The 24767-nt window shown below is 52.5% G+C and overlaps 10 protein-coding genes across 10 annotated transcripts; 6 read left to right on the plus strand and 4 right to left on the minus strand.

Annotated features, from left to right (window-relative positions):
- Positions 1 to 209: 209 nt before the first annotated feature.
- On the plus strand, positions 210 to 1772 carry AKAW2_20491S (uncharacterized protein; the record flags this gene model as incomplete). The annotated part of the gene is made up of 1 exon (XM_041685209.1): positions 210 to 1772. One exon carries the CDS (start codon positions 210 to 212, stop codon positions 1770 to 1772), a length of 1563 nt encoding a protein of 520 aa, XP_041539317.1.
- Positions 1773 to 2214: 442 nt separating this feature from the next.
- On the plus strand, positions 2215 to 3455 carry AKAW2_20492S (nucleolar and coiled-body phosphoprotein 1 family protein; the record flags this gene model as incomplete). Its single annotated transcript, XM_041685210.1, has 2 exons — positions 2215 to 2274; positions 2343 to 3455. The coding sequence occupies 2 exons, from the start codon at positions 2215 to 2217 to the stop codon at positions 3453 to 3455; spliced, it is 1173 nt and encodes a 390-aa protein (XP_041539318.1).
- A 642-nt stretch (positions 3456 to 4097) lies between these two features.
- Positions 4098 to 5970, minus strand: AKAW2_20493A (F-box/WD repeat-containing protein; the record flags this gene model as incomplete). The annotated part of the gene is made up of 2 exons (XM_041685211.1): positions 4098 to 4842; positions 4895 to 5970. 2 exons carry the CDS (start codon positions 5968 to 5970, stop codon positions 4098 to 4100), a joined length of 1821 nt encoding a protein of 606 aa, XP_041539319.1.
- A 924-nt stretch (positions 5971 to 6894) lies between these two features.
- On the plus strand, positions 6895 to 8601 carry AKAW2_20494S (cytochrome P450; the record flags this gene model as incomplete). Its single annotated transcript, XM_041685214.1, has 3 exons — positions 6895 to 7226; positions 7295 to 8403; positions 8462 to 8601. The coding sequence occupies 3 exons, from the start codon at positions 6895 to 6897 to the stop codon at positions 8599 to 8601; spliced, it is 1581 nt and encodes a 526-aa protein (XP_041539320.1).
- A 471-nt stretch (positions 8602 to 9072) lies between these two features.
- AKAW2_20495A (mitochondrial 37S ribosomal protein mS37) lies at positions 9073 to 9561 on the minus strand (the record flags this gene model as incomplete). The annotated part of the gene is made up of 3 exons (XM_041685215.1): positions 9073 to 9171; positions 9280 to 9359; positions 9435 to 9561. The coding sequence occupies 3 exons, from the start codon at positions 9559 to 9561 to the stop codon at positions 9073 to 9075; spliced, it is 306 nt and encodes a 101-aa protein (XP_041539321.1).
- A 288-nt stretch (positions 9562 to 9849) lies between these two features.
- Positions 9850 to 11471, plus strand: AKAW2_20496S (DnaJ family domain-containing protein; the record flags this gene model as incomplete). Its single annotated transcript, XM_041685216.1, has 2 exons — positions 9850 to 10227; positions 10287 to 11471. The coding sequence occupies 2 exons, from the start codon at positions 9850 to 9852 to the stop codon at positions 11469 to 11471; spliced, it is 1563 nt and encodes a 520-aa protein (XP_041539322.1).
- Positions 11472 to 13230: 1759 nt separating this feature from the next.
- AKAW2_20497S (uncharacterized protein) lies at positions 13231 to 14643 on the plus strand (the record flags this gene model as incomplete). Its single annotated transcript, XM_041685217.1, has 1 exon — positions 13231 to 14643. The coding sequence occupies one exon, from the start codon at positions 13231 to 13233 to the stop codon at positions 14641 to 14643; it is 1413 nt and encodes a 470-aa protein (XP_041539323.1).
- A 1214-nt stretch (positions 14644 to 15857) lies between these two features.
- AKAW2_20498S (DUF3433 domain-containing protein) lies at positions 15858 to 19808 on the plus strand (the record flags this gene model as incomplete). The annotated part of the gene is made up of 1 exon (XM_041685218.1): positions 15858 to 19808. One exon carries the CDS (start codon positions 15858 to 15860, stop codon positions 19806 to 19808), a length of 3951 nt encoding a protein of 1316 aa, XP_041539324.1.
- A 982-nt stretch (positions 19809 to 20790) lies between these two features.
- On the minus strand, positions 20791 to 22416 carry AKAW2_20499A (GNAT family N-acetyltransferase; the record flags this gene model as incomplete). Its single annotated transcript, XM_041685219.1, has 2 exons — positions 20791 to 20908; positions 20978 to 22416. The coding sequence occupies 2 exons, from the start codon at positions 22414 to 22416 to the stop codon at positions 20791 to 20793; spliced, it is 1557 nt and encodes a 518-aa protein (XP_041539325.1).
- Positions 22417 to 23094: 678 nt separating this feature from the next.
- AKAW2_20500A (putative proline utilization protein PrnX-like) lies at positions 23095 to 24507 on the minus strand (the record flags this gene model as incomplete). Its single annotated transcript, XM_041685220.1, has 1 exon — positions 23095 to 24507. The coding sequence occupies one exon, from the start codon at positions 24505 to 24507 to the stop codon at positions 23095 to 23097; it is 1413 nt and encodes a 470-aa protein (XP_041539326.1).
- Between the last annotated feature and the right edge of the window lie 260 nt (positions 24508 to 24767).

Below are 24767 nucleotides of genomic sequence, written 5' to 3' on the forward strand. Positions count from 1 at the left end.
TGCGATCCATGCTGTGAGAACTTTGACCCCTTCTAGGGTTGGATGAGGCAGCAATGTTCCGCTTCGGGAATAGCGGGAACGGCACCGTCGATATCTCGAGGCGCCAGTCTGGACCGGCCAGTCATCTATAAGAAGGCCATGAATGAAAGGATCAGGGGAAAATCGTCGCTGCCGTTCCGTGCTAGTTTCTCGTGACAGCTGTGGCCGAGATGGGCTTGGATGCAAACATTGTATCTCCGTCTCAGCCGGATGACCCTGACCCGTCCCAGCTGCTGCACTATCTTCCGGATTACGAGGTTGTCATTTGCAGTACCTGCCGATATGCCGTCCAGCCTCATGGGATCTTGCGTCATCTGAAAGAGATTCATCGAATCCTCCGTGGCCGCCGGCGGAAGTATTCTCATTACGTTGCCAGCTTGTGCCTTAGAGAGCCAAACGACGTCGTACCTCCCAGTGGTGCTGATCAGTTTCCGGTCCCATACCTACCGGTTGAGCCCGGTCTTCGATGCCAGGCAGCTGATTGCATGTATCTATGTGCTTCTAACAAGCGCATGCAGTCCCACTGGAGGACTGTCCATGGACGAAAGGGCGATTGCACCACAGACTGGCGTCCGGTTCCCCTACAGACTTTCTTCCGCGGCAATCACTTACGGTATTTCACTTCTGTTGGAGCAAAGCCACATAATGATTTGCCATCCTCTGTGTTCGGTCCACTCACAGCAGGGCTTTCAGGAGGCCAGCTCCATGCAGGCTTGGACTCCATGGACTCTGCTCTTCTGGACCACTACCTCCGACACACATACCATAGTTTCACCACCAACGAAGAAACTGATAAGATATGGCGCTCGGTTGTCCCGGGACTAGCACACCAGAATGTATTCCTTCTGCATGGCCTGCTAGCCTGCACAAGCTTGCACAGAGCACACATGAGCTCTGGGCATGCGAACCAGAAAAAGGCATTTCTTCTAAGAGCGTATCACCATCAAGGCATTGCTCTCCCGCATTTTCGGCACGCTATTGAGCATCCTACGGCAGATAATTGCCATGCCATCTTGGCATTTGCATATCTGCTAGTGGTATACTCTTTTGCCGCTGATCAACCTGGGTGCTCAGTCTCAAACTTGAGCGAGGACTCGTTGCTTCTAGTGGATCGGAATAGTGGCGAAGGCACCGAGCCTGATAGCATTCTTTGCAACTGGCTATACTTTCTCCGCGCTGGTTGCTCTATGCTGTGTGAGGTATGGGAGCAGTTGAACGAAGGCCCCGTCAGAGCACTTTCGGAGGCCTGGGACATTGATTTTGGTTACGACCCAGAACCCTCATATTTGACACTTCTCCTGTCAGTGATCCCAAATAAGGCAACCGCCACACAAAGCACTGGCGATACAAATGAGACGACTCTCGTTTGGCCCGAAGATGTGACGGCCATTTATCAAGAGGCTGCCATTGTTTTGTGCCGATCATTTGCGTACGTGCGTGCCCACCGCGGACTACTTACTACCTGGGACGTTCTCCGCATATGGCCCATGGAAGTGTCGCTAGAATACATGGCTCTTCTCCACCAACGGCACCCTGGCGCACTTATATTGCTAGCGTACTATTGTGTTCTGTTGAAGCAGATGGAGAGGCACTGGTACTTCGAAGGGCGCGCGGCAATGCTAATTCGCGCCATTCAAAGACATTTGAAGCCGGAGTGGCATATATTTATCCGGGAGCCATTGCATATGGTTGTAGGAGTACCTGATGATGGCCATCTTCTTGAGAAGATTTAGCTATCTCTACAGGCAGTTCGGGGAGCATTCCGTGTCGGACAACGTAGTAGTTTCCACCAGCGGATTATACCGTTCACAGAGTGAGCCGCTGAGGAGCGATATGGAAGTTAGCACATCAGGATTTACCCTCTCGGCGAGTCAATACATCGATTTGACTTTGACTTCACTATCAATGAGTATGCCTGAGAGAATCATTCCAGCCTTTGGTCCAGAATCTCTAGTCCCTGGCACGTGACCCTATTGTCTCACGGAACCATAATCACGTGAGCCTCACGTAAAAAGTCAGCCGAGCAATCACGGACCGCGCCAGACTGACCGCCTTTGATGTCTTTCTGCTGTTTTTTCCTTTTTTTTTTCTGCCTCGCCGATAAAGGGAAACTTGAAACATCCAAGTCAATATTTTCAATTTCACAGTTTGCAGCGTTTGTGCCAGACAGTCATCATGGCCGGTCAGAAATCCAAGCAGGCTAAGCCCGCCAAGGTGTCCAAGAGCAAGGAGACTGTAAGGCAAACCGACTACCCGTTTACTGTGTATAGATAGGCAATACTGATCAGTCATGAATCAACCAGCCTGCTCCTCCCGCTCAACTCGTCGCCGCGATCAGCGCTTTCCTGAGCGAATCTGGTCTCTCTAAGACCAAGGAAACTTTCGCAAAAGAACTTTCCAGCAAGTCGATCGACTCTGATGCGAAGAACGTCCCGTCCCTGCTCGAACTCTACCAGTCCTGGGAAAAAACCTCCGAGAAGTCCTCCGGTTCTAGCTCTTCGGACAGCGAGAGCGACAGTGAGAGTGAGAGTGGAAGCGAGAGTGATAGCGAGAGCAGTGATAGCAGCTCCGACGAGTCCAGCGATTCTGATGTCGAGATGAACGACAAGTCCGAGTCCGACAGCGACAGCGACTCCGACGAGGAGGAGAAGAAGAAGCCCGCTGCCCCTGCTGCCAAGTCCCAGGGCACCAAGCGCAAGGCCGAGTCCAGCTCCTCCGAGTCCGATTCCGAATCTGAGTCTGATGAGGCCCCGAAGTCGAAGAAGACCAAGGTGACCTCCGCCAAGGAGGAGTCTTCTGACTCGGACTCCTCTGACTCTGAGTCCGACTCTTCCTCTTCCTCTTCCGAGTCTGAAGTGTCCTCCGACTCCGACTCCTCTAGCGATGACTCCAGCTCCTCTTCTGAGTCCGATTCCGACTCCGACTCTGATTCTGACTCTGACTCTTCTTCCGACGAGGAGGATGACAAGAAGGCCGACAAGAAGGCCCTGAAGGCTGCTACCAAGACCCCTCTGCCTCCGTCCGACTCTAGCTCCAGCGGCTCTTCCTCGTCTTCTTCCTCCGACTCCGACTCCACCGGTACCGTCAGCAACTCCGACTCTGCCGCCAAAGAGCAGTCCCAGTCTGCCCAGACGTCCGCATCCAGCAGCGCCAGCCCTGCTCCCGGCAACGCCCCCCAGAAGAAGAAGCACACCGGTGCTCGCCCCACTCCTCTGGCGCAGCTGAGTGAAGGTCCCACCGACCACCTCCTCTCGAACGACTACGTTCCCTACGCCTACGCCGAGAAGGCCTGGCAGGATCTGTCGGTCACCCGCGGCAAGGGCTTCACCAAGGAGAAGAACAAGAAGAAGCGCGGCTCTTACCGTGGTGGTCCCATCGACATCTCGGGCGGCAAGTCTTTCAAGTTCGATGACTAGATCCGCGATATTACCTTAGAGATGGAGACCAGACTTGCCTCTTGATATAGGGGACCACCAAAGCATACCTACAGCTTTTACATGCTCGAAACAAAATGGGTATTCGAAAAGTTCTATTCGCTTATGATTCCATCCATATAGATCTATATGCAGCCTAGATGGGTCATTGAATCATTTTCTACAGCAAGGCGCTACTGGAGCCCGGTCGGATTGCTTTTCTTGCAGCTTTTCTTTTTTGCTTTTTGCTTCACGCTTCTTCACCTGTATGTACTATCTACTTGCATCATCTAGATCTTTAGAGATGTTATAAACATGTATTCAGATATCCTTGCTTTTCATTGTAAACCCTAGCCTTTGAAGTAATCGTACATCCGGTAGGTCGTAAATATTAGCCTCTTGCTATGCTCAATTCAAATCTATCCACGCATCGTGCTATGCAATCAGTCCCCAAATCCAGCTGAAGGACCACAACCCAGTCCAAGTATGCATAGCTCATGCGGATCTAGTTAAACCAGTCGCCTTTTGAAACGTCTCCAAACAACCCAACACCGGTAAACAACATTCAGTACACACACCACACCACAGACAAGCCCTATTGTCGCTTTCTCTCACAATTATCCAACATCCTCTCCATATTACCAACTACTCAACCAAATCATCAACCCGTCTCCACGACCCCGACTTCTCCAACCTCTCCCACCTCCGATCCCACCCTGTAACCTCCTCCGCAAGACGATCCTCCACCCCGACGGACCCAAACGGCTGCTGCTTGCGCAAAGTGATAGAAGACGTGGTGTCCTCAGGGCGCTCGTAGCCCGATAACTCAAGAACTTTATCCGCGGCACGGGTGTGCGCAACAGTGCTCTCGAGACCTACGTCGTTAGAGAGCAGGAGTGGCTCCCGGTACCAGTTCTGACAAGGGCCGAAGAAGTCATCCGTGGAGGCGAAGTCAAGGCGAACGACGCCGTCCGCGACACCAGTGTAGATGGTTGGTGAAGAGGGGGAGGGCGAACTCATGCTGTAGATTGCGCCACGGTAGGAACGGGTGTTGTGGCGGCGACGGCCTTGGGTGCGGCTGGATGGTGGGTGGGCGGAGAGAAAGATGGAGATGTCTTTGCGGGGGAAAGGGGTGAGGGAGAGGTTTGAGAGGCTGTTTACGATTGGTTCGTTGTTGGTGTTGGGGAGGGTCGAGGAAAGCCGTGCATCGCGGTAGCTGTATGTTTCGTTCTTTGGCATACGCAGGTCAAAGATCTTGACTAGAGCGTCACCGCCGGAACCGACGACGAAGCGGTCGTGGCCAAAGGGGTGGATGCAGTATATGGGGTTTTGGTCTGTGGTATCACGGTAAACCTTTTCGTATTCGTCGTCTGAACGGAGGTCGTGCAGTCTGAGCGTGTTAGTCTGAGGGTGGAATGATGGGGGTTGGGGGGTGGTTTTACCTGACGGCTCTATCGCCCCAGGCTGCGAGGAAGACTTGGCCGGTGGGATCGAGGGGAGAAATGGCGTTGACGTTGGGTCTGATGGGCGTATGGAGATTGACTCGCTCGAAGTCCACTAACTCCGCATCGAGCTCACGAATGGGTGATAGACCTTGCGGTGTAATGGTGGAGATAATCACCGCTTCGTGGGCGCTTCCTGTGCCGACTGCGAAGAGTGTAGGTGAAAGGAACTTGTGGTACGTGGGGCGAGAACTTAGGTTTGAATCGTCGCCAGTGTCGGCATTGAGACGAGCGAAAGGCTGGACTATCTCTTCTCCCGAAGTGGTAGTGAAGAAGGATATCGACCCGTCGCTCAAGTGGGCAGATAAGATTGGGTCCTTTCCGTCACTCATATCTGTTCGCTCAATGCCTTGTCCGGAGGTCAAGAACCGCTGCTTGTATACGTGAGACGCGCTATTAGGGTCGATAGAGAGATGGAAAAGCTCTCCGCGCACTCGTGCAACGACTATATGTTCAGTCTCAGGTTCCTTGGAAGGATGTTCAGGACGTAGAAGATGGACACCACATATGTCATCATGGCTGCTGATGTCGTCGAGATCGTTGAAGACAACCCATTTCCCCTTCGAATTGGGGCCAGGTTCGGTGATGCGCAGAACTAATTCGTCTGCCGCACCCCAGGCAAGCACCTCCTTTCGATCGTTCCACGAGGAGCTATTCCAGACTTCATACGAGTCCAGAGCAGGACGATATCCGTGAGTAGGGTTGTCCCCTCGTGTGGAACTATGGGATCCGACCTTGACTGCTTCTGCGGCTGGTACGACGAATCTTCCGACAACTGCATGTTTGTCTAATGCTCTTGACCGAGATGTGAGTGCCTGGGCTGCTTCTCTCCAGATTTCAGGAGTTTCCACACCAGGGAACTTGGTCTCAACAAAGGTTCTAAAAATGCGCCAGTCTTGAGCAGCGACAACATGTCGTAAACGCCAACAGGTCATTGATAGGTTCACCAACGTGCTGGCAGATGGCAAATAGCTTGCAATAAGCTGTATGATTTCCGGGGGAAGCTGCGCAAGCATGTTGAGGGGCAGGATGCCAAATTTAAGACAGTCTTATATGCTCAAGTAGATGATTCACAGGGATGACGTAAAAATCTCTGGCATCACCCGTGTTAGTCAAGTGAGTTGCCAAAATTCACGAGGATGTAGAGAAATATTCACACATTTACTGATCTAAACAACGACAAGGGAATGCTCTAGGAAAGGCGAGGTGGTGGTGGTGGTGGCATGAAGGATTCGCCATGACGATTCAAGACATTGTGCGCCCCGTCCGATCTATCGCCGCGGTAATCTGCAGAGTGCGTGAGGCCATCAACGTGACCCGTGTATCAACATTCTTTGATGTATATATGATTGCTAGGCCGGGGAATAGACTAGTGACAAGTAGACACCCCAGATATAAATTCATAAATTCTAGATGCGATGCTGTGGGAGATGGCACAGAATGTTTGATGTGAACGGTGGAGAAATGTGGCTGGAGAGCCTTATGTCATCCGGTACTTATCTTATCGGCTCCTCGGCTCTTCCTTTGGGTACTTATCGGCAATCCAGACTATCTGAGTGGTGGAAGCCAATTACATTTATGAGGAGTTGGAGAAGCTGGAGATAGACGATGTTACCCCATCATTCGGTGACTCAGGCTCTTCGGCTATATATCTGGGCCTATCCAGGGCTTCAGTATGCCTCTTCCATCTATTCTGGTGCTTATTCCTCCTCTGCGTGGCGTACACCTCTACCCTAATCCTCCTGGCTCAGTTATAGTAGCTCTTTATTCGTCGTTTGCCTGGTACGCCAGAAGTTGAGCTTGCGGAGTCGGCCGAAACTTACTTTATTGCTCATATGACATCTTGAGGATTTCGCGTTCTTTGAGCACAGCGTTGATGGGAATTACATCCTTGACTTGTGTATCAGCTCAAACATCTATATCTTGAAGCACCACGCAACATGGCGGTCTCTGCCGTTACTTTCGCCGCAGCCAGCTTGTGCATCCTACTACTGGCCTATAAACTGATTATATACCCCGTCTTTCTCTCTCCGTTGTCCAAGATACCTAATGCGCACTGGTCAGCTCCAATCTCTCCAGTATGGATTATCTGGAAACGGTATAGGGCACAGAACAACAGGACCATCCAATCCGCACATGAAAGACTAGGGCCTATTGTCCGGCTTGCACCATCGGAAGTCTCCGTCAACTGCGTCGATGGGGGCATCAAGTCTATCTACACGGGTGGGTATGAGAAACACGAATGGTACCCTCGTGTCTTTGGCTCTTTTGGGTAAGCGTAGCCCCAACAGTGAGTGCATGCGACGACTATACTGACATGTATAATCCGCACAATGGTAGAACCGTTAGCATGTTCACCATGACAAACAACAAAGCCCACTCCACCCGCAAAAGAATGCTGTCCAACATTTACAGCAAGTCATTCTTGCAATCCTCACCCCATATCCACCTCATCTCCGAGACAATCCTGCTCGATCGTCTCCTCCCCATCATCCAAGATGCCGCCTCCTCAGGCTCGCCCATTGACATGCACGACCTCGACCAGGGGATCACAATGGACTTTGTCTCCGCGTACCTATACGGCCTAGCCAACGGGACCAATTTCCTTCAGGACGATTCTTTCCGGCGCAAGACCCTCCGCCTTTACCAAAGCAGGAAGCCCTTCGAATTCTACCACCAAGAAGTCCCCAACCTCGTCTCATGGGCCAAGCGTCTCGGCCTCCGCTTAATCCCCAAATGGTGCGACGAAGCCAACGAAGTCCTCGACGCCTGGGGTCTATCCTTCTGCGACAAAGCAGACGAATGCCTCACCTCGACCCAGCTCAACACAGAACCCATGGTCTACAAGCAACTCAAGCAAAGCATATCCAAACAGCTCCCGCCCAAAGAATCACCATCTTACCCCAAGCTCATCGAGCAACAACGCCTCGACATCGCCTGCGAACTCTATGACCACCTCACAGCCGGCCACGAAACCAGCGCCGTAGCCCTGACCTACCTCTTCTGGGAACTCTCCAAGCACCCGGACCTCCAGTCCTCTCTCCGCGAGGAGCTCCACACCCTAGAACCTAAGATCCTGTACCCCCGTCCATCATCCTCTCGAGACCTCCCCACCCCCAAATCCATCGACTCCCTACCCCTCCTCGACGCCATCGTAACAGAGACCCTACGCCTGCATGCCCCAATCCCCGGTATCCAGCCCCGAGTCACCCCGTCCTCTGGATGCACGCTAGTCGGGTATAGCGATATCCCCGGGAACACGCGGGTCAGTGCGCAGGCGTACTCGCTTCATCGCAACCCGGAGGTCTTCCCGAAGCCGGAGACGTGGCAGCCGAAGCGGTGGCTGAAGGAATGTAATTCGTCGGAGGAGCTGGAGGAAAGGAGGCGGTGGTTTTGGGCATTTGGGAGTGGGGGGAGGATGTGTGTGGGAAGTAATTTGGCTTTGCAGGGTATGTATACCTTTCATGGGGTGGTTGATGAGATGAAGCTGACCAGTTGTTTTGATAGAGATGAAATTGGTAGTCGCGGCTATCTATACCAATTATACGACAATTATCATTGATGATGAGGATATTGAGGCTATTGATGCGTATACGGTTAAGCCGAGGGGGGAGAAGCTGGTCTTGAAGTTCGAGTCTGTTGCGTAGTAGTTCTATGTTTTCTTTCTGGTAGCTATTCTAGTATATAGTTTATGATTTCCTGTACTTCTTCACTATCTTCTGCAAACCCAGTAATTAAATCTACAGAGCATTGTACGGACCAAAATAACTCGAAAGTGATTGATAACATACAACATCCACATAATAATATACAAAAAGAAACCCTCCCACCTACCCTCAACACACAATCAAAACTGTTTGCGGTAGGTAGTCGATATTACAAGCCCGAAACTCCAGAATAATAAAAAGAATATTTTCTCTCTCTCCCCCTCCGCGAATAACTTCTTCACTTCCATACCATCACACCGTCCACTCATCCATCATATCAGGCCAGACAAGACAAAGAGCGAGAGTTCGACGACGGTTGGTAGTAGGTAAATCGTATGCCCGTATGCAGCCGCTCGAAATAAGGTATTGGAATCACACGCAAATAATGTAGTGTATATATTGTTTGGCAGTTTAACCCAACACACCGTCCTTCTTCTTGGGGCCGACGACCTTGGGGAACATTCTCATGAGGTGGTAGTTGATGGGGTTGCGCTTCTGGGACTTGGGTTTCTATTTGGTGGGAAATGGTATGATTAGCACGGTCCAGAACCCATATATAATCCAGCATCGAGGTATTTTCCAACGGCGGAGAGTGATAGAAAGTGGAGGGAAACGTACAGGAGCATCCATGCAAGATCTCAATTGTTGTTCGAGAACGGCGCATCCCTCGTGGGTGTAGCCCTGGGATGCCCAGCAGCCTGATCGAAGTCATATCATATTAGCCACGTACTTCAAATCACACCGAGCTCCCTGGGGGATGTTGTAGAACTCACTCAGCATAGACGACATCACCGCAACGCAGGTATTCGGCTCATTGGTGTTCGGACGCCGGACGCGCAGGTGAGGGATGGACTGCAGACGGACCGGGTTAAGGCGGGTAGAGACAGCTTTCGCGGGCATGGTTGCAATTGGTATCTTTGAATCCTCTCAAAAACAAAGGTACAAGGAAGGAAGGGGGAGGGGGGGAGATAGCGACCACGCAGCCGAGTGACGATGCGGACAAACCAAAAGTTGACTGAAGGCTTCGGAGGTGCCAAGACTTTTTCGGCGATTTGCCCGCCGCGGAAGTTGTCTGGCTGATGTAATCACCGCGGCGAGTTCACGCTGATAACTAAACTGGTTTGCCTCTGCTTCTTCAGCTTTTACTCTATTGGAAGATTGCTTTTGAAACGCTGATCGGAGACAGAAATGAGCAGAAGGCATGTGAGCACTTTTTACACTAATACGGTCGCTCCGGTATGTGCGCCGAGACGTCAGGTTATACCCTCATCGAGATGCTTCTCTGTGGGGAGCGTGCGGCGAACTGCGGCGGGTTCGAAGCCGGGCGAGCAGCATGAGAATATCAAGTCACAGGATGAGTCGAAGAAAGAAGAGGAACAGGGAGCTATGGCGCGGCGACTGTCGGAAATGACAGAGCAGGCTATGCTGGAAGGAGGCCGGTCCGCGCAGAGAAACATGCAACAGGCGGGGTTCTCGGACGAGCTGAAGCAACAGCTGGAGGAGAGGGTGGCGGCGGCAGCTTTCAAGAATGAGTACGCGGCCGCGCACTCTATCGTTGATATGCCGGTATGCTTGCTATACACGTATCGCAGTTTCGATGGCAATCGGTTACTGACAAGTCCCAGTCAAGCGCAGGTCAAGGAACACGAGACATCGCTAGCGCTCAGGCATGGACCGGAACAGAAACCACCCACGACATCACGCTACGAATGTTGGACGACTCCAAGAAACGCATACGCACACCATATAAGATCCCCCAGCCAAACCCGGTCGATATGCGAATCAGCCCGAAGCCCAAAGATTCCACTGGCGTGCGTCTAGCGAAAGCCCGAGAGCGCACGGCAACGTATTCTTTGAGCCAGAGTGAGGGGATCTCCGAGGACGAACGTGAAGCTATGCGCCGAGAGATGCGGGAACGGTTCTCCCCCGGAGCACGACCTATGCCGGCCACGCTGCAGGGATTATCGGCGCTTGCGAACGAGCGGATCGAGGATGCGATGGCGCGTGGTCAGTTCAACAGGATAAAGAGGGGCAAGGGTGTGAATACGGAGACGGATCACCGAGCCAATAGTCCGTTCATCGATACGACCGAGTATTTCATGAACAAGATGATCCAGAAGCAGGAGATCGTGCCGCCGTGGATCGAGAAACAACAGGACCTAGCTAGGGAGGTTGATCGGTTTCGATCACGCTTGAGAGCGGAGTGGCGACGACATGCAGCCCGGCTGATCGCCAGCGAAGGAGGGTCTCTGGATGTGCAGATGAGACGGGCAGATGCATATGCCGCAGCGGAGGCTCGACTGGCAGAAAGGGCCAAGATAGAGAAGATGTTCCGCGAGAGCGATAGTGCGAGTGATGCTGGAGGGCTGGACTCTTCAGACGGAGCTGCGCAGAGCTCTGATAGTGCGGTATCAGAGCCGCAAGAGGAAAAAGAGCCTTTGCCCTATGTCACGCCTCTGCGTGATCCGCAATATATGAACACGGAGCGTTCGTTTCTTGAACTGACGATCAAGAATCTCAATGCACTTACTCGGACTTACAATCTCCAGGCTCCTCCGGTGGCACAGAAGCCGTACCTCAATCTTGAGCGGGAGCTAGCTGCATGTTATGCGGAAGTGGCTCCAAGCTTGGCGGAGGAAATCAAGCGGCGTGCAACCGAACGAGCTCGTCCAAGGAACTCGGGGCCTCAAGCTGCGAACATTTTGGAGTCTCTGAGCACATCGAGTAAGGTGCGTGTCTATGAGGAGGATCAGGCCAAGGGCTATGGGTTCAAAGAATTCTGGCGCGATCTGTTCTCGAAGAAGGAATAGACAGTCAGGGGCCTTGTATATAATGAAGATGATGCGCTGTGTATGATACTACCTGCATAATAGATCTGAATGGTTCCATGACCAAAAGACAAGGTATTTATCTAAAGCGACGTTATCCATTCAAGCTAACAATATCCCGCTATCTCAACCGATACCGAGCATCAAAGTCCCCGTCTCAATACATACTACCAGACTGCTACTTATAAATGTTATCACAACATCATCGTCAACAACCCCATCAAACCCAAGCCTTCAACGGCGGCGGCGGCGCCAATTTCTAAACCTGTACCCCCAGCGCCACACCACATGCAACCCACGAATCCAAACGACCGCCAACAACACATCAATCGCTGTCTCGAGAATCCCCAGTACCAATGATATCTGACCATACCACCAAGACTGCATCGCGTGATGTATAAGATAAAGTCCCAGTAGCCAAGAAGCAAAGCTGCATACGAGTGCGACTGTTGAGACGAGGAGAGCATCTCTAAACCAGTCCTCCCTCGTCGAGTGGGATATTCCGTCTGGTGTGCGAAGTTTCCGATGCAAAGGCACCTTCATTCCATACCAAGCGTTAGCATAGCAGAACATGATGAATATCATTAGTAGACATCGCCTGGTCCCGCTGGACATGATCAGTCAGTACCAAATGTGGTGAGTTATTGTTGCTCATTCTCAACTGTCGAGACTAGACTTAGAGCCTTGGATGACTGCCATTTCAGCTTTCAATATCATCTGAAGCATAGGTTGAGAACAGATAGTGTTCATAGGTCCTGGGGATAGTGTGCGAGGAAAGGGGGTAGAAAGGGAAGTGAGAGACAAGACCACAAGACCACAAGACCAGTCTCTAGAACTCTCGGTAGGATGATAATCTCGTCTTCATGTTTGGTTTATGAGTCCAATGAGTTTATCTGTTAACTCCTGACCAAGAGCATACTAGAAGTGCGCTCTTAGGGGTCATCTATACGATAGTGACCCCATACTATACATCTGGTTGACTGAAACCTGCGTTCAACATATCGCAAGACCAGTAGCCCACTCAGCTTCAATACAAAACACAAAAGTACCAATGGCGACGATCTGTAATATCCTTGTTACCAGTCAGAGCAACCACAGAGATTACTTAGTGGAGAACATCTCGTCAGCAACATGAAGCTGCCGTTGCAATTCGCACGTCCACGGGCTGATCAAACCGACAACCAACCATCGAGTGGTGATTATTTGCATTTAGCAAGGGCTTTTAGGTTTGCTAGAATCCCTTCTCAAAGCAGCCTGTCTGATAAGGTAGTCAGCGGAAATGACTCGGACTTGATTCAAGCTGTGACTCGACAATAGTGATACCTGCATACTGGGAACATGTGCTTGGAACAGACCCTGTAGTTTGCCCCGGGCACAGACAAACCCTATCCAATCCATGCCGCTACCGTCTGTCACAAAGCGCTAAATTAGCGGGGATTGATTCGAGCATAACTGCCAGTAGTCAACCGCCCGATGTGATGGAGTGTGCCGTGCATGCAGGGCCGGCGCGTAAATTGACCAACGACCGACGAGGGACGGCCGTCGCAGCAGATCACCTCTTCACACCATCACATCAACTCCCCCAGGCCTCTCAATATACCGCTCCTCCCCTCTTTTCCTCCATCATGTCTCTTCCATTGCGCAAGGATTTGCAGCCTCCAGACCAGATTCGATATGTCTGCAGGTGCTACTTAATCGTCACCTTGTCTGCAGTCACAAAGCTTCATCCCGGCCTCAAATAATGCCCTATCTGCTATTCTTTGCGCTCCTTCCCCGCCTCATTACTGCTGGCTCAGTATCCAAGGAGCAGTTGAATCCTGTCCGTCGAAACAGTTATCCCATCACTCCAGCTGTGGACGAATCGCTCCTGGCCATCCAGATCGGAGGCATCGTCGGTGCATACGTGATCTTCGTTGCTATACTTCTTTCGCTGCTCCTCTTCGTGGGCCGCCGTCTGCGACGAGCCGTCCTCTCCTCCAACTATTCACTCCACGTCGAGATGATGAAGCCCGTGAAGCCGCCTCCCAGCATGGACCCCAGCCCTGTCACCCCGATCTCCGTCAACCTGCCCAGCCCGGGCCCTCGAAGCTTCAGCCGGTCCTGGAGTAGCCTCGGCAAGGGCTCTCGCTCCCACGCCTCAGGGACCACCACCAGCGTCGCCACGATCGACGAATCCGTCGTAGCAACTGACCGCCAGCGCGCTCAGGAGGACTTGGAGATGCTCTACGCTGCCGTGATGGAGCATGACGCACAGAAAGAAGCTGCCGCCGCAGCTCGGGGTGCCAACCAGGACTCCTCCGATGGAGACGAAGCTGTAGCAGAAGCAGCAGCAGCAGCAGAGAAAGAGATTCCCTCTCCAGACAGCATCCCCACGAACCCATTCACAGATCGCTCCTCACACGTCTCCTCCAACAACTCTCCACTGAGCCCGCGGTCCAGCGGCCGGCTTTCCCGCATCTCCTCCCTTTCGCTGTTCAACCTCAAGTCGCAGAACCAGCAGCAATCATCAAGCAGCAACAGCAACAGCAGCAAACTGCGTTCTCCACGACCCTTCCCTCTCCGCAAACTTTCCATCTCCTCCCCCGTCGCCTCCCCATCCTACCAGGCCGATCAACCCCCCTTAACCCCAAGACACTACAATCCTCCACCCCGACCCCCAGCACCTCCTCTCCCAGTAGCAACACCTGCAATGACTGCACAAAAGCAGCAACAACAACCATCCCTTCCCCAAATCAACACCCAACCTCCTCCTCCCCTCCCAACTCCCCGTCTCGAACCACCCCGCGCCAAAGAAAGATCCCCCCGCGGGCCCGTCCCTCCTCCCCTAACCCTAACCACTCCCACAGGGAGCAACACAACCCACCATGGCCGCAGTCCATCATCATCGCTACCCTTCCGTGACGCTTACCCGCTTCAGAGCGCGCCAGCCACGAAACTCACGGTGCTGGAGAGGCCGATGAAACAGCTGAACGGGCCCAGAACGGGCATGCCCACGCCGTATAGTCCGTACATGCCGTTTACGCCAGTGACGCCGTTGACACCCAGCTCGATGATTACGAAGAGGCAAAGACGAAGGGCGGAAAAGGAGAGCGGGTTGAAAGTTTTGAATGAGGATGATTTGGTCAGGGATGACGGGGATATGTGGGGGTATTAGCTTCTTCTTCTTCTATTCACTTTTCTCTTCTTGGGTTCTTCCTGTGATTCCTTTCTCTTATGACTAGGGTGAGTGGGGGTATACGGTGATGATGTTCCGGGAATTATACTGCTTCTCTGTGTATGTTCTATGTGGTTATGCATGGTTTAATGTCATTCTTGAATTCAAGAAACGTCTATAAGGTCTAGAAATCTAACTACCTGTCAACGACGCGGGAACATGGATGAGTGATGAAGTCAGCTATGTGAAACTGTCTGAGGAGCTACTAGCTAAGAACCACCTAGGGCCAACAAGATAGGTTCCAATGTTCTTGGGGATGGGGGCAGAGTGCTTTGCGCTGACTTGGTTTAGTCCAGTCTCATCTCTACTCTGTAGTCTGTCTGCCAGAGGAGATAAGACAGCACCGCTGTCTGACTTATAATGCTTTCTGGGTCTCCTGCCCTTCAACCTTCTTCCCGTATGACAGGTTGACGTGATTTGCTAGCGCCTAGATGGCTGACCATCTCATTTGACTGGCTATGTGCTGTGCTGTTGTTATCCGTTTGCTTGGGTGCAGTCTCACCTACGGCGGAGACAGCGCTTTAACCCGGAGGATTATTGCATATGCTTCATGGCTGTGTTCCATCCGGTGGCGTACTATTGCACGGTTATTTCCCCATACTCTATCAGAAATATTATAAGGAGACCTAGAATTTTACTGGTGCTGGAATAACTGGGAAGTGCAGTGGTGTCATCTGAGATGGAGCAGTCAAATGGATTAGATAATGGCGAAAAGGAGACACACAGACCCTGGTAGACGAGGCTCTCTGTCGATAAGCAAACACAGCCCCTGCAGTCTTGCTAGCCAATCTGCTAACACCATGACCCAGCCACTTGGGCACCGGTTTGTAAAAGTTGTGGGCAGTGAGGAAAAATCTGACTACCTAGGTACAGTACACACAGCCTCCAAATACCAGCTGATCATGCCTAGGTCATATCTTCTAGCGATGACCAAATTTATCCTGCTAGGGTTATTCGCGGGTACGGCGGTTAATCACCAGGGGGTATACAAGGCTGTGGAAAAGAGCAGCACAACGAACTGTTCTCTCCAAACTGCGGGGCACTATTTATTATTGAGCCACCTCTGTATTCTCAACTAGGAACCCACCGTTCACCCTTGCATGCTCTTTTCATCCACATCGACGTCCTTAGCAAAGGGGCTCGAAAGGTCCCCGATGGCCACAAAGACTCGTCATCGAGAATGGATACCGCCAGCGTTAAGACCACCGACCCTCGTTTCCCTGGCGGTCCTCTCTTTTGGGATGATTGCAGCCTTGGAGGCTCTACACCATGTCAGCGCGACGTGGGTCTTATCTCCGCAGAATGGAACTGTCTTGAATCTTGTTCGATACCTGCCGACATTCGGTGCCATCGCATTTGGCTTTGTCTTCAAAGGGATCGTCTCCGATTTGAAGAAAGCTACCCCGTGGGCCAATATGAGCAAGAAGTGGGCGAAGGGCGAAGATTCGATCTTACTTGATTATACCAATGAACTGGAGATTGTGGCGGTTTTCAGTGCACTACGGAGAAAACACTGGCCAGTCGCAATAGGACTTCTAGGTGCTTTCATTTGTGGCGCACTTGTACCATTAACCAACTCTCTGGTATACGTGGACTGGTCCGTACCAAGAAATACAACGGAGATATTTACACAGATTTCGAGTTTCAACTTCGAGAATCATCCACTCGCTATGGCCAACGGGTCGTTGAATATACCCTGGAACTCCACCGGCGAAGCTCCATATGCTCGCGCAATCTCTCAACAGCTTGGAGATGTCCCGCGCGCAACATGGACAACCGGACACTATGCTTTCGATCAATTTACCTTTTCGAGTACGCTAAATGCCACGTTAACCGCCGAGGTCAACGCAGTTTCGGCAACAATGAGCTGCCAGCCGCTCCGTTACACCCGCGTAGCTGACAGCTGGGCCGCGGACACAGATGACCTCAAAGCTGCGGGGTGCACGGGGTCTCTTACCTTCTCTTGGTATATGACCTCACAGGCCTGGCTAAATATCACTCAATGCTCCGACCATGGAGACCGTGATGTGCGGATTCTGGTGAATTACAACGATTATAATAGCTCGTCTTACAACGGGTCAATTTGTTCTCCAAAGTTTACCAGCCAGCGGATGAGCTTATCCGTGAACAGCACCAATTCAGAAATCATGGCTTTTGCGCCCATATCTGATGTGGAACCCCTTGACGTGAAAACAAGCACTGAGGCACTCTGGATCTATTTACAAAATCCATTGGATCCGGGGACTATGGAGCGTTTTGGAGAGGGATTAACTCGGGGATTTTACTACGACTTAACTACTAGGCCCGTGGCCAACATGTCTAACATTACGTCGGCCGTGGGCGTCACTAGAGAAGGCGGAGGAGTCGACTATTTTATGCAGGTTATAGTGAGAGGCCAGCCTCAAGGAACTGCATTTGACTTCAGCCTTGTTGAAGCAAAAGCAGTAGACCTAGCTGGCAAGATATGGGCCGAGGTTATCAGTATTTTGGCACGAACACGTACCTTGAAAAGAATATCGGGGAGTGTAAACGTGATTGACCAGAAAATACTAGTGAGGACTCCTGTGCTGAGGACACTACAAGCTTTATTGGCCTTAGTGGGAGTCTTAGCTTTTGTCTTTACTCTTGGGCTTCGTCCAAGAACTGTTCTCAAGCGAGATCCAGGTCCGTTGGCCGCTGCAGGTCTCATACTTTCAGTTTCCAAAACAAGTACTGAGCAAGAAATGACGAACCAAGTTAGATTATCGGCGGAGTCGATGGCTGCGGGCTTGCGCAATGCACAGTTCACCCTACAGCAACGCAACATCGATGAGGACTATGGCGTGATAATGCAGCACGTACATCCTTCAGATCAAGTGGAAATGACTGCCTTAGATTCACGGTCTCTCACCAGAGCAGCCTATCAGCCTGCACCGAAAAATCAGGACTTCAGCCCTGCAACTGAACTGGGCAATGTCTCGAAAGGCTGGAGGCCAGCCTCATTACGGTTTACATTTAAGATTTCTCTTCTGATAGCGGCCGTTGCAGTAATGGTTGGCCTTGGTGTCATGTTGTGGGTCTCAAACAGAACCAATGGGGTCTGTATAGATACCCGAGTGTCCTCAGCAGCCCTTACACTCTCAGCTTCGACCATTCTAGTGCTCTTTGGATATTGTTTTGCAGGAGTCGATAGCGCCGCCCAGACGTTAGCCCCATTTAATGTGCTTCGAAAAAGGCCCAACACACGAAGCATCTTTATAGATGACCTTTCGTTTCTCGGGCGGCTCTCTGGGCTGGGATCTGGACGAATCCACATCACACTTCTAGCCTCGGCTGCAAACATCTTGACAATCCCTGCAATGAAATTAGTTGCTGCGGGCCTTTTCTCTCCACTGAACACTGTCGCTGTTGAGTCTGTGAGTATTCAGCTAGACATCAGCATGACTACAGCCCTAGACAAGGTGTCTAATTTCTGGGGTTCTGATTCAATAATCAAAGCAGCCTCCGAATCCGCAGAATGGGAAAGCACGCCTAACTACGGCCTCCATCCCAGTTCGGGTATCATCGACAATCTTGTTCTGGATAACATGACAGCAGTAGCGGGCGAAAGGAATAATATGTCTGACGGCATGGTCGAGGCCCGTGTTTCGGCTTTCGCAGTTGATATTGAGTGTGAACAGACTGGGCCCGCGGACTTCAACATATCGATATCAGCTACTGACAATGGTTTCCTTTGGTTTACTTGGAGTTGTTCAACGGAGCACTGCTCCAAGTCATTCGATAGTAATTCTTTTACTAACATCAACGTGGGGGTCGCTGCTGGATCCGAGATCACTTCTTATATCGGAATTGTCAGCCAGGATTCTCGAGAATACGAAACTGACCCTGAGTATGTGATTCTCTTAGCAGATTATTCGTCATTCCAAAACGTGACGCCAATTTCTACCACCACCCCGGTCACATCGGCTACCGCGGATTCTTTGAATGTCACATTGCCCACTCTGAGAGCAGTCAGTTGCACGAGAAATGTCAGCGTAGTCAATGTCACTGCTTCGTTCGCCAGACCAACTCAAGCCTCCATCGGCGGGGGAGTGCAATTACTCCCTTGGAGACCCGTCTCCGTGAAGCCTGAGTCTGTGATATACGAACGGCCCTACCCAACCGAAGATCTGTACTACTTCCAACCGCCAAAGGTAACATATAGGCGATACGCATCGGGCAAATACCGGGATGGTACATTGTCAGGGAACTCACTGTGGCCCACGCATGCAAGCAGCCGGAACTTCTTTGAACTGCTCGCGACGGATGCGCAGTACCGAGTCGGTAATCTGTCCCGGCTGCTCGACGTAGAGGGACTTGCAGACTCGGCTTCGTATATGTACCGGGCATATGTAACCCAAGTGATTACACAACTCCGGGCCTATGCCGCCAACCCCGCGACTGCTCCGCCGGCAAACCAGACCCTCCCCGCAACGTTCATCTATCAGCAACCCCGTGTGCGGCAGAATGCCGCGAACACCTACGCCCTCGAGGCCCTTCTCGCCGTCCAGGCCTGCCTGGCGCTCTTGGTCTTCTACCACTTTCCAAGCCAGGCAATCCTACCCAACGCTCCCGGGTCCATTGCTGCCCGCTTTTCCCTCCTGGCCAACAGTCGCATCGTCCGCCGCCTTCGGCAGGAACGCGTGACAGACATGCAGGAGGTCAAGAAGTGGCGCGAGCCCGCAGCCCTCGGCTGGTGGCGAGATGATTCGTCTGAAGGCGCGAACTCAACGTGGCGGTGGGGCGTGGACATTGGGCGGGATGTCATATTGCGGAGCTGGAAGAGTCCTCCACCTTCTTCTTCTTCTTCTTCTTCTTCTTCTTCTTCTTCTTCTTCTTCTTCTTTTTCTTCTTCCTCATCATCGTCATCTTCTCGTCCCATCTCTCCGTCTCATTCACCTCCATCTGCGTGGCAGGACTCGGCGAGCTCGGCGCCAGTCCTGCCCGAGATCAACTTCGGTCGCGCCGCAGAGGGAGAAACGCTGGCAGTGGAGGATTCAGATTCACGGCGAGACTCCGTCAGCAGCATGGATACACTTCTCGAGCGATATTCCGATCACAGAGCCGAGGAGCGAGCACATATCTAGAGATTCTCACCCTCTTAGAAGACCTGTTTCCCAAGTTCCAAAATGCCACGGGGCTGTATAGGCTGCTCATCTCGAACCTTGTTCGCTATGCTGTAGTACCCCGGTCTTCCTGGAAAGCAAAACGAAATCTTCTCCATGCCATTATCAGTTGGTTCCAGAGGGCTCGGTTCGTGTAGATGGCGGCAATGGCCAAGCAGCAGACTAGAAAAACAGCAAAAACAGCAGATTCTTTCGCCGCAGCACTTGTCAACCCCCGCTTCGGATTGGTGACCGCCTGGAAGATACACTAGTATGTCAGATCTTTTGTATCACCTTCTGATTACCTGCAGTGCGGACATGCTATCACTGGGGATTTGATTTGGATATTAGATATACACATGTTATTCGGATCGTTATGACTAGATCGTGTAAAACTCAAGCAAGCGGTCAACATAACAGTCACTTCTCTACTATTTACGCCCGGAGCAGTTCGTGATCGTTCAGGGATTGCTCAGGACACGCACTTTTGTGCTCTTCCCATCCTCCGGGCCACTCATTGAGCAAAAAGCGGCGCCAAGTTCGATCTGAAATTGAAAGAGAACGTCGCTCGATTCCCGCAGGAATCCAGTTCAACAGTAAGATTAAGTAGAGGTACTTAGTTGATCCGCATCGCAACCATATCATAACCATATACCATACCCATAACCCTAAATAGATGCAAATGCCAAACACCTTTGGAAAGAAGAGAAGAGTTGCTTCTAGAAAAAGGTAGTACAAGTATTCGTCTATACAACTCCCGCTCTGCACCCTATCTCGGCTTTCTTTTCTTTTCTTCACTACATATAAAGTGTATTGCTCTTCACTTATTTTTCACTTTGTGTATGCAACACAGTTCCTGCCGACTGGTTAGTATTGACGATACATCCATCCTGATTCTGCTGAGATATCTTACCTCTGTCGTAGCCACCACTCTTCAACTAACACCCTTTTATGGAATAGGAATCTAAATAGCAGGACACTCCCACGTATCCCGCTTGATCTTCATCAAAGCCGACTGTTTATGCGGGAACGAAACCTCGCCTTCCTTGTAGAAGCCTGCTTCCTGAAGGTACGTAATCAACCTATTCACTCATTAGTATCTCTACCTGTATCTTCCTCCATTAAGTGATGGTAGAATAGTGGGGACATACTTGAAATTATCCACCCTCGGCTCCAACATAACCGTCTGAGTTCTCGAATCCGCCAAAAAGCAATAATGCACCAATGCACTCAGCCAGATCTGCACCCGATGTGGGCCACGGTACTCCTGCTCGCCGATTAACAGGTGAATGCCTCGATCGTAGTTGTCGGCTCCGCCAATTAACGGCCCCAGCCGGTCTTCCTTCACCCAGTACAGCTCGAAGTAGCCGAATGGCTTGCCGTCCCAGCAGCCGATGACGGGGAAACTGTGCTTGCTACTGAGGTTAGTGCGCAGGAATTTCTCCTGATGCTCGATGGGGCCGGCTTCGCCCCAGGAGGCGTTGACGCGGGGGTCATTCATCCATTTGTGCAGCAGGTCGAGGTCCGACGGCCCTGCGGTTAAGGGCTGGTCGAGACTGCTGGTGGAGTGGCTTGCGGAGTGGCTGGGTGTGGGGTTATTGGGGCGTGGGGCGGGGTTTTTGTGAGATGGGGGGATGTAGGGGATGCGGAAGGAGAGGTATTGTTGCACGCTGGGGATGTAACGGATGTAGAAGACGTCGCCTTGGTGCGGGGGTTTGGGGCGGATGGGGTGTCGGATGCCGTTGGTGAAGGTGTATTGGGTAGGAGGTGGAGGGAAGTATGTGGGCAGATGGCTGGTAGAGGCAAAGGGACCTTCGTTGGGGACGTAGTGTGCGACCTCTTGGCCGGCTGTGTGGGCGAGGTTGAAGCTCTCGCGCGAGGGCGAGGCCACGCGCTGGACAAACGGGGAGCCGGACACCGACTGGGGGATGGCCTGCGGGCTCATGGTGAAGACGAACAGCCGGGGGTCGATCTGCCAGAAGCTGCGACGGCTGACGAACATGTTGGCCCAGGATTGCGGGTCATAGGGCTCAGCGCCGACGGACGAGTCCTCGGAGGCAATGAGGCCCATGCGCTCGAGTTTCTGTAGCAGCGTGCGACCCTTGAAGAAGCCTTCGCGCTTGATGTTAACGCGCCAGTCGCCTCTGGGCTGGCCAGAAGGCGGGGTATTGGCGGAGGCGTCAGTCTGCAGACGACGGTCGGGCTGGGGTTCGTGGAAGTACCACCACAGCGTGACCCAGAGCATCATGGCGATCTGGCGAGTGGGGGAGCTGACCGGCTTGTAGTCACTGCTGGGTGGGTCGACAATGTAGGAGATGTAGAGGGAGTCATCGCGCAGGGTGGGGGTGGTGAAACGAGTAAGGCGGGCACGTTGCTCATCATCGCCAGTCCCGCGAGCTCGACCACGCTCTTCATCGTTGGTGTCTGTGGTGTCGGGGTCGGGACGGTTGGTTGCGAGAACGATGCTCCAGCCAGGAGGCACGATGGACTGGCTGGAGTTGACATCGTTGGATTTGAAGGTGAAGCCACCGAAGACGGGGGAGACTGTGAAGCTCAGCCCGTTGGGCAGATGGCACACGTGATGGCGCATAGTTGCTGACTGAAACCTGACTTGGAGCAGGAAAGGGGAAGAAGAGAGAGCAGGAAGAGAAAGCAAGAGGCAGGAAAGAAGAAAGAGTAAATAGTCACTAGTAAATCGTAGTATCTACACAGTGGGGGGCAAAGAATGAGCTTGTGTGGGATGATGCGCAGTTGCCCCTCACTGGGTTTTTGACGATCGCGCGGCGCCTGCAGGAAACTCACTTTTGCTTTCACCGGCGCTGCAGGAAATAGATCAGCCCAGTTCGGGTGCTGTCCGACTGGGTGGCCACATGTTCCTGGGGTGCCAATGGATCCCCGCGGCAGCACGAAAGATGCAGAAGTTGCAGTGAGCTGAGGCAGAAGCAGCAGAAGCAGAACAAGAAATGAAGCCCAAAGAAAAGAAAAGAGAGACGATGGTTGATGTCATGTTCCGGGCGGTCAGCAAATTAGTTGAAATTGGGGGAGTTGATTGGCTGGGAGTCCATTCCTTACCCTATTTTCTCTGATTTACTTCTAATTTACTTGATATTTTAGTGAGCATTCAAGAAAGAGGATGAACAATAGAATAGAATAAAAATAGAATGAATGATTGAATTGAATATGGATATCATAGTCCAGCAATTACCTCCTTCCCGGTGCCCGCATCGTGAGTTTCAAGTAATTACTACATGAAAAGAAAGAAAAGCAATCAAAATTCCTCCAGTGTCGTGCCCACTCCCTTCTCCCGCGCCAGCCGCACCAGATCGCCGCCCGTCACCAGATCCATCAAGCCCATCCCCACGCTCTTGAAGATCACATTGCCGCGCTCCACCCAGTCCCGAAGACTCTTGCCATCCTCACTGTTGTCGCCCTCCCCGCGCGACGCATCCCGAACAATCAGCAGCTCTCCCAATTCCACCACCTGATGCGGCCGAATCCCCGCCTGCACAATCTCGCCGGCTTCCTTCAGCGCCGCATCCAAGCTGTCCACAACCACCACGCCACTCCGTCGCACATGCTTGTGGAAATGCCGATGCGAGCTGTGCACCGTCACCTCGTCGCGCAGCAACTCAGGTGGCAGCTCCGTCATATGCGGCCGGTATGATCCAATCGCGCTGATCAGACGGCCCTTTCGGCGTCCATCGCGCGACGTGAGGATGTGTGCAGGGAAGAGCGGTTCCGTCGAGGGCGTGCAACAGAAAATCGCATCTGCCTTGAGCAACGCATCGTGCAGAATGCGGTCGTACTCGACAAAGTCCGTGCTGACAGCGGAGAATTTCACATCGCCGCGCCAGCTGGCGTTCTCGGGGCTGTAGATATCACGCAGCAGCTGGGCAGCGCGGTCAAAGGATCGGTTGATAATATACACCCGTTTGATGCCCTCTCCACGCAGAATCAGCGCCAGCCGAATGTGCCAGTATGCCTGCTTGCCCGCTCCGAATACCACCACGGTCCGGACGCGCTTGCGTTTGTTGAGGGTCATAGTGGCGGTCAGGGCAGTGCGGAAGGGGGTGAGTTCGTGAGCGTTGATCAGTCCAAAGGGTAAGCTCGTCTCGTCGATCAGTGTCACCGTCCCTTGTGGGGAGGTATCGCGAGAGCCGGCGGCGGGCCAGGCCCCCATGGTGTTGGACAAACCGGTGTCGATGGGTTGCTGATTCACGCAGCCGGGGGTCAGGGATTTGCTGCTGGAGGAGGGAGAGGAGGAGGTATGGTCGTCGTCCTCTTGAGAGGACATGGATTGTTCACTGCCTTCGGAGGAGATGGAGGACATGGACTTGCGCTGGTTGACTCGGCTGGAGGAGGACGTCCGGGAGGCTGTGGAGGACAAGTCTAAAGCAGGATCGACGGAGCAGCCGGCCTGACCGTTATCTTGTAAGGAGATCATCTTCATGCCCAGGGTGTTGCCCGTGCTGGCGGGCATGAACAGAGTGGTGCAACCATTCTGACGGGTAATGGCCGTGCGCGTGGGTTGGTAGGCGGCCGCACAGCCCTTTTCTTGGCTACCGGTGGAGTAGTCCCTCAGAGCGTTGGAAAGGTTCTGCTGGAGGTCGATGATCTGGTCGCGCGAGAGCGACAGGAGGAGAGACCGGAGTTGTGTTTGAGAGAGGATGGTGAGTGGCATGATAAGCAGTTGATAAGAAAAGAGGAAGAGGGAGGGAAGAGTGGGAGAGTAGAGGAGGGAGGGACAGGATGGAGGATGGAGGAGAGGTGGAGAAGAACGAGCAGGGCAAGGGACAGTCCGGGAACAGCGGAGACGATGGGGGAGTTAATATATTAATTTAGTATCTGAGTACATGCGATAAAGACACGGACAGAGAGAGACAGAAGGTCGCGAAGACGCAAGCGGGCGGGTTCACTTTTCTGGGCGGGCGGACCGGATGA

Source organism: Aspergillus luchuensis, chromosome 2, assembly GCF_016861625.1.
Source record: "Aspergillus luchuensis IFO 4308 DNA, chromosome 2, nearly complete sequence".
Lineage (NCBI taxonomy): Eukaryota > Fungi > Ascomycota > Eurotiomycetes > Eurotiales > Aspergillaceae > Aspergillus > Aspergillus luchuensis.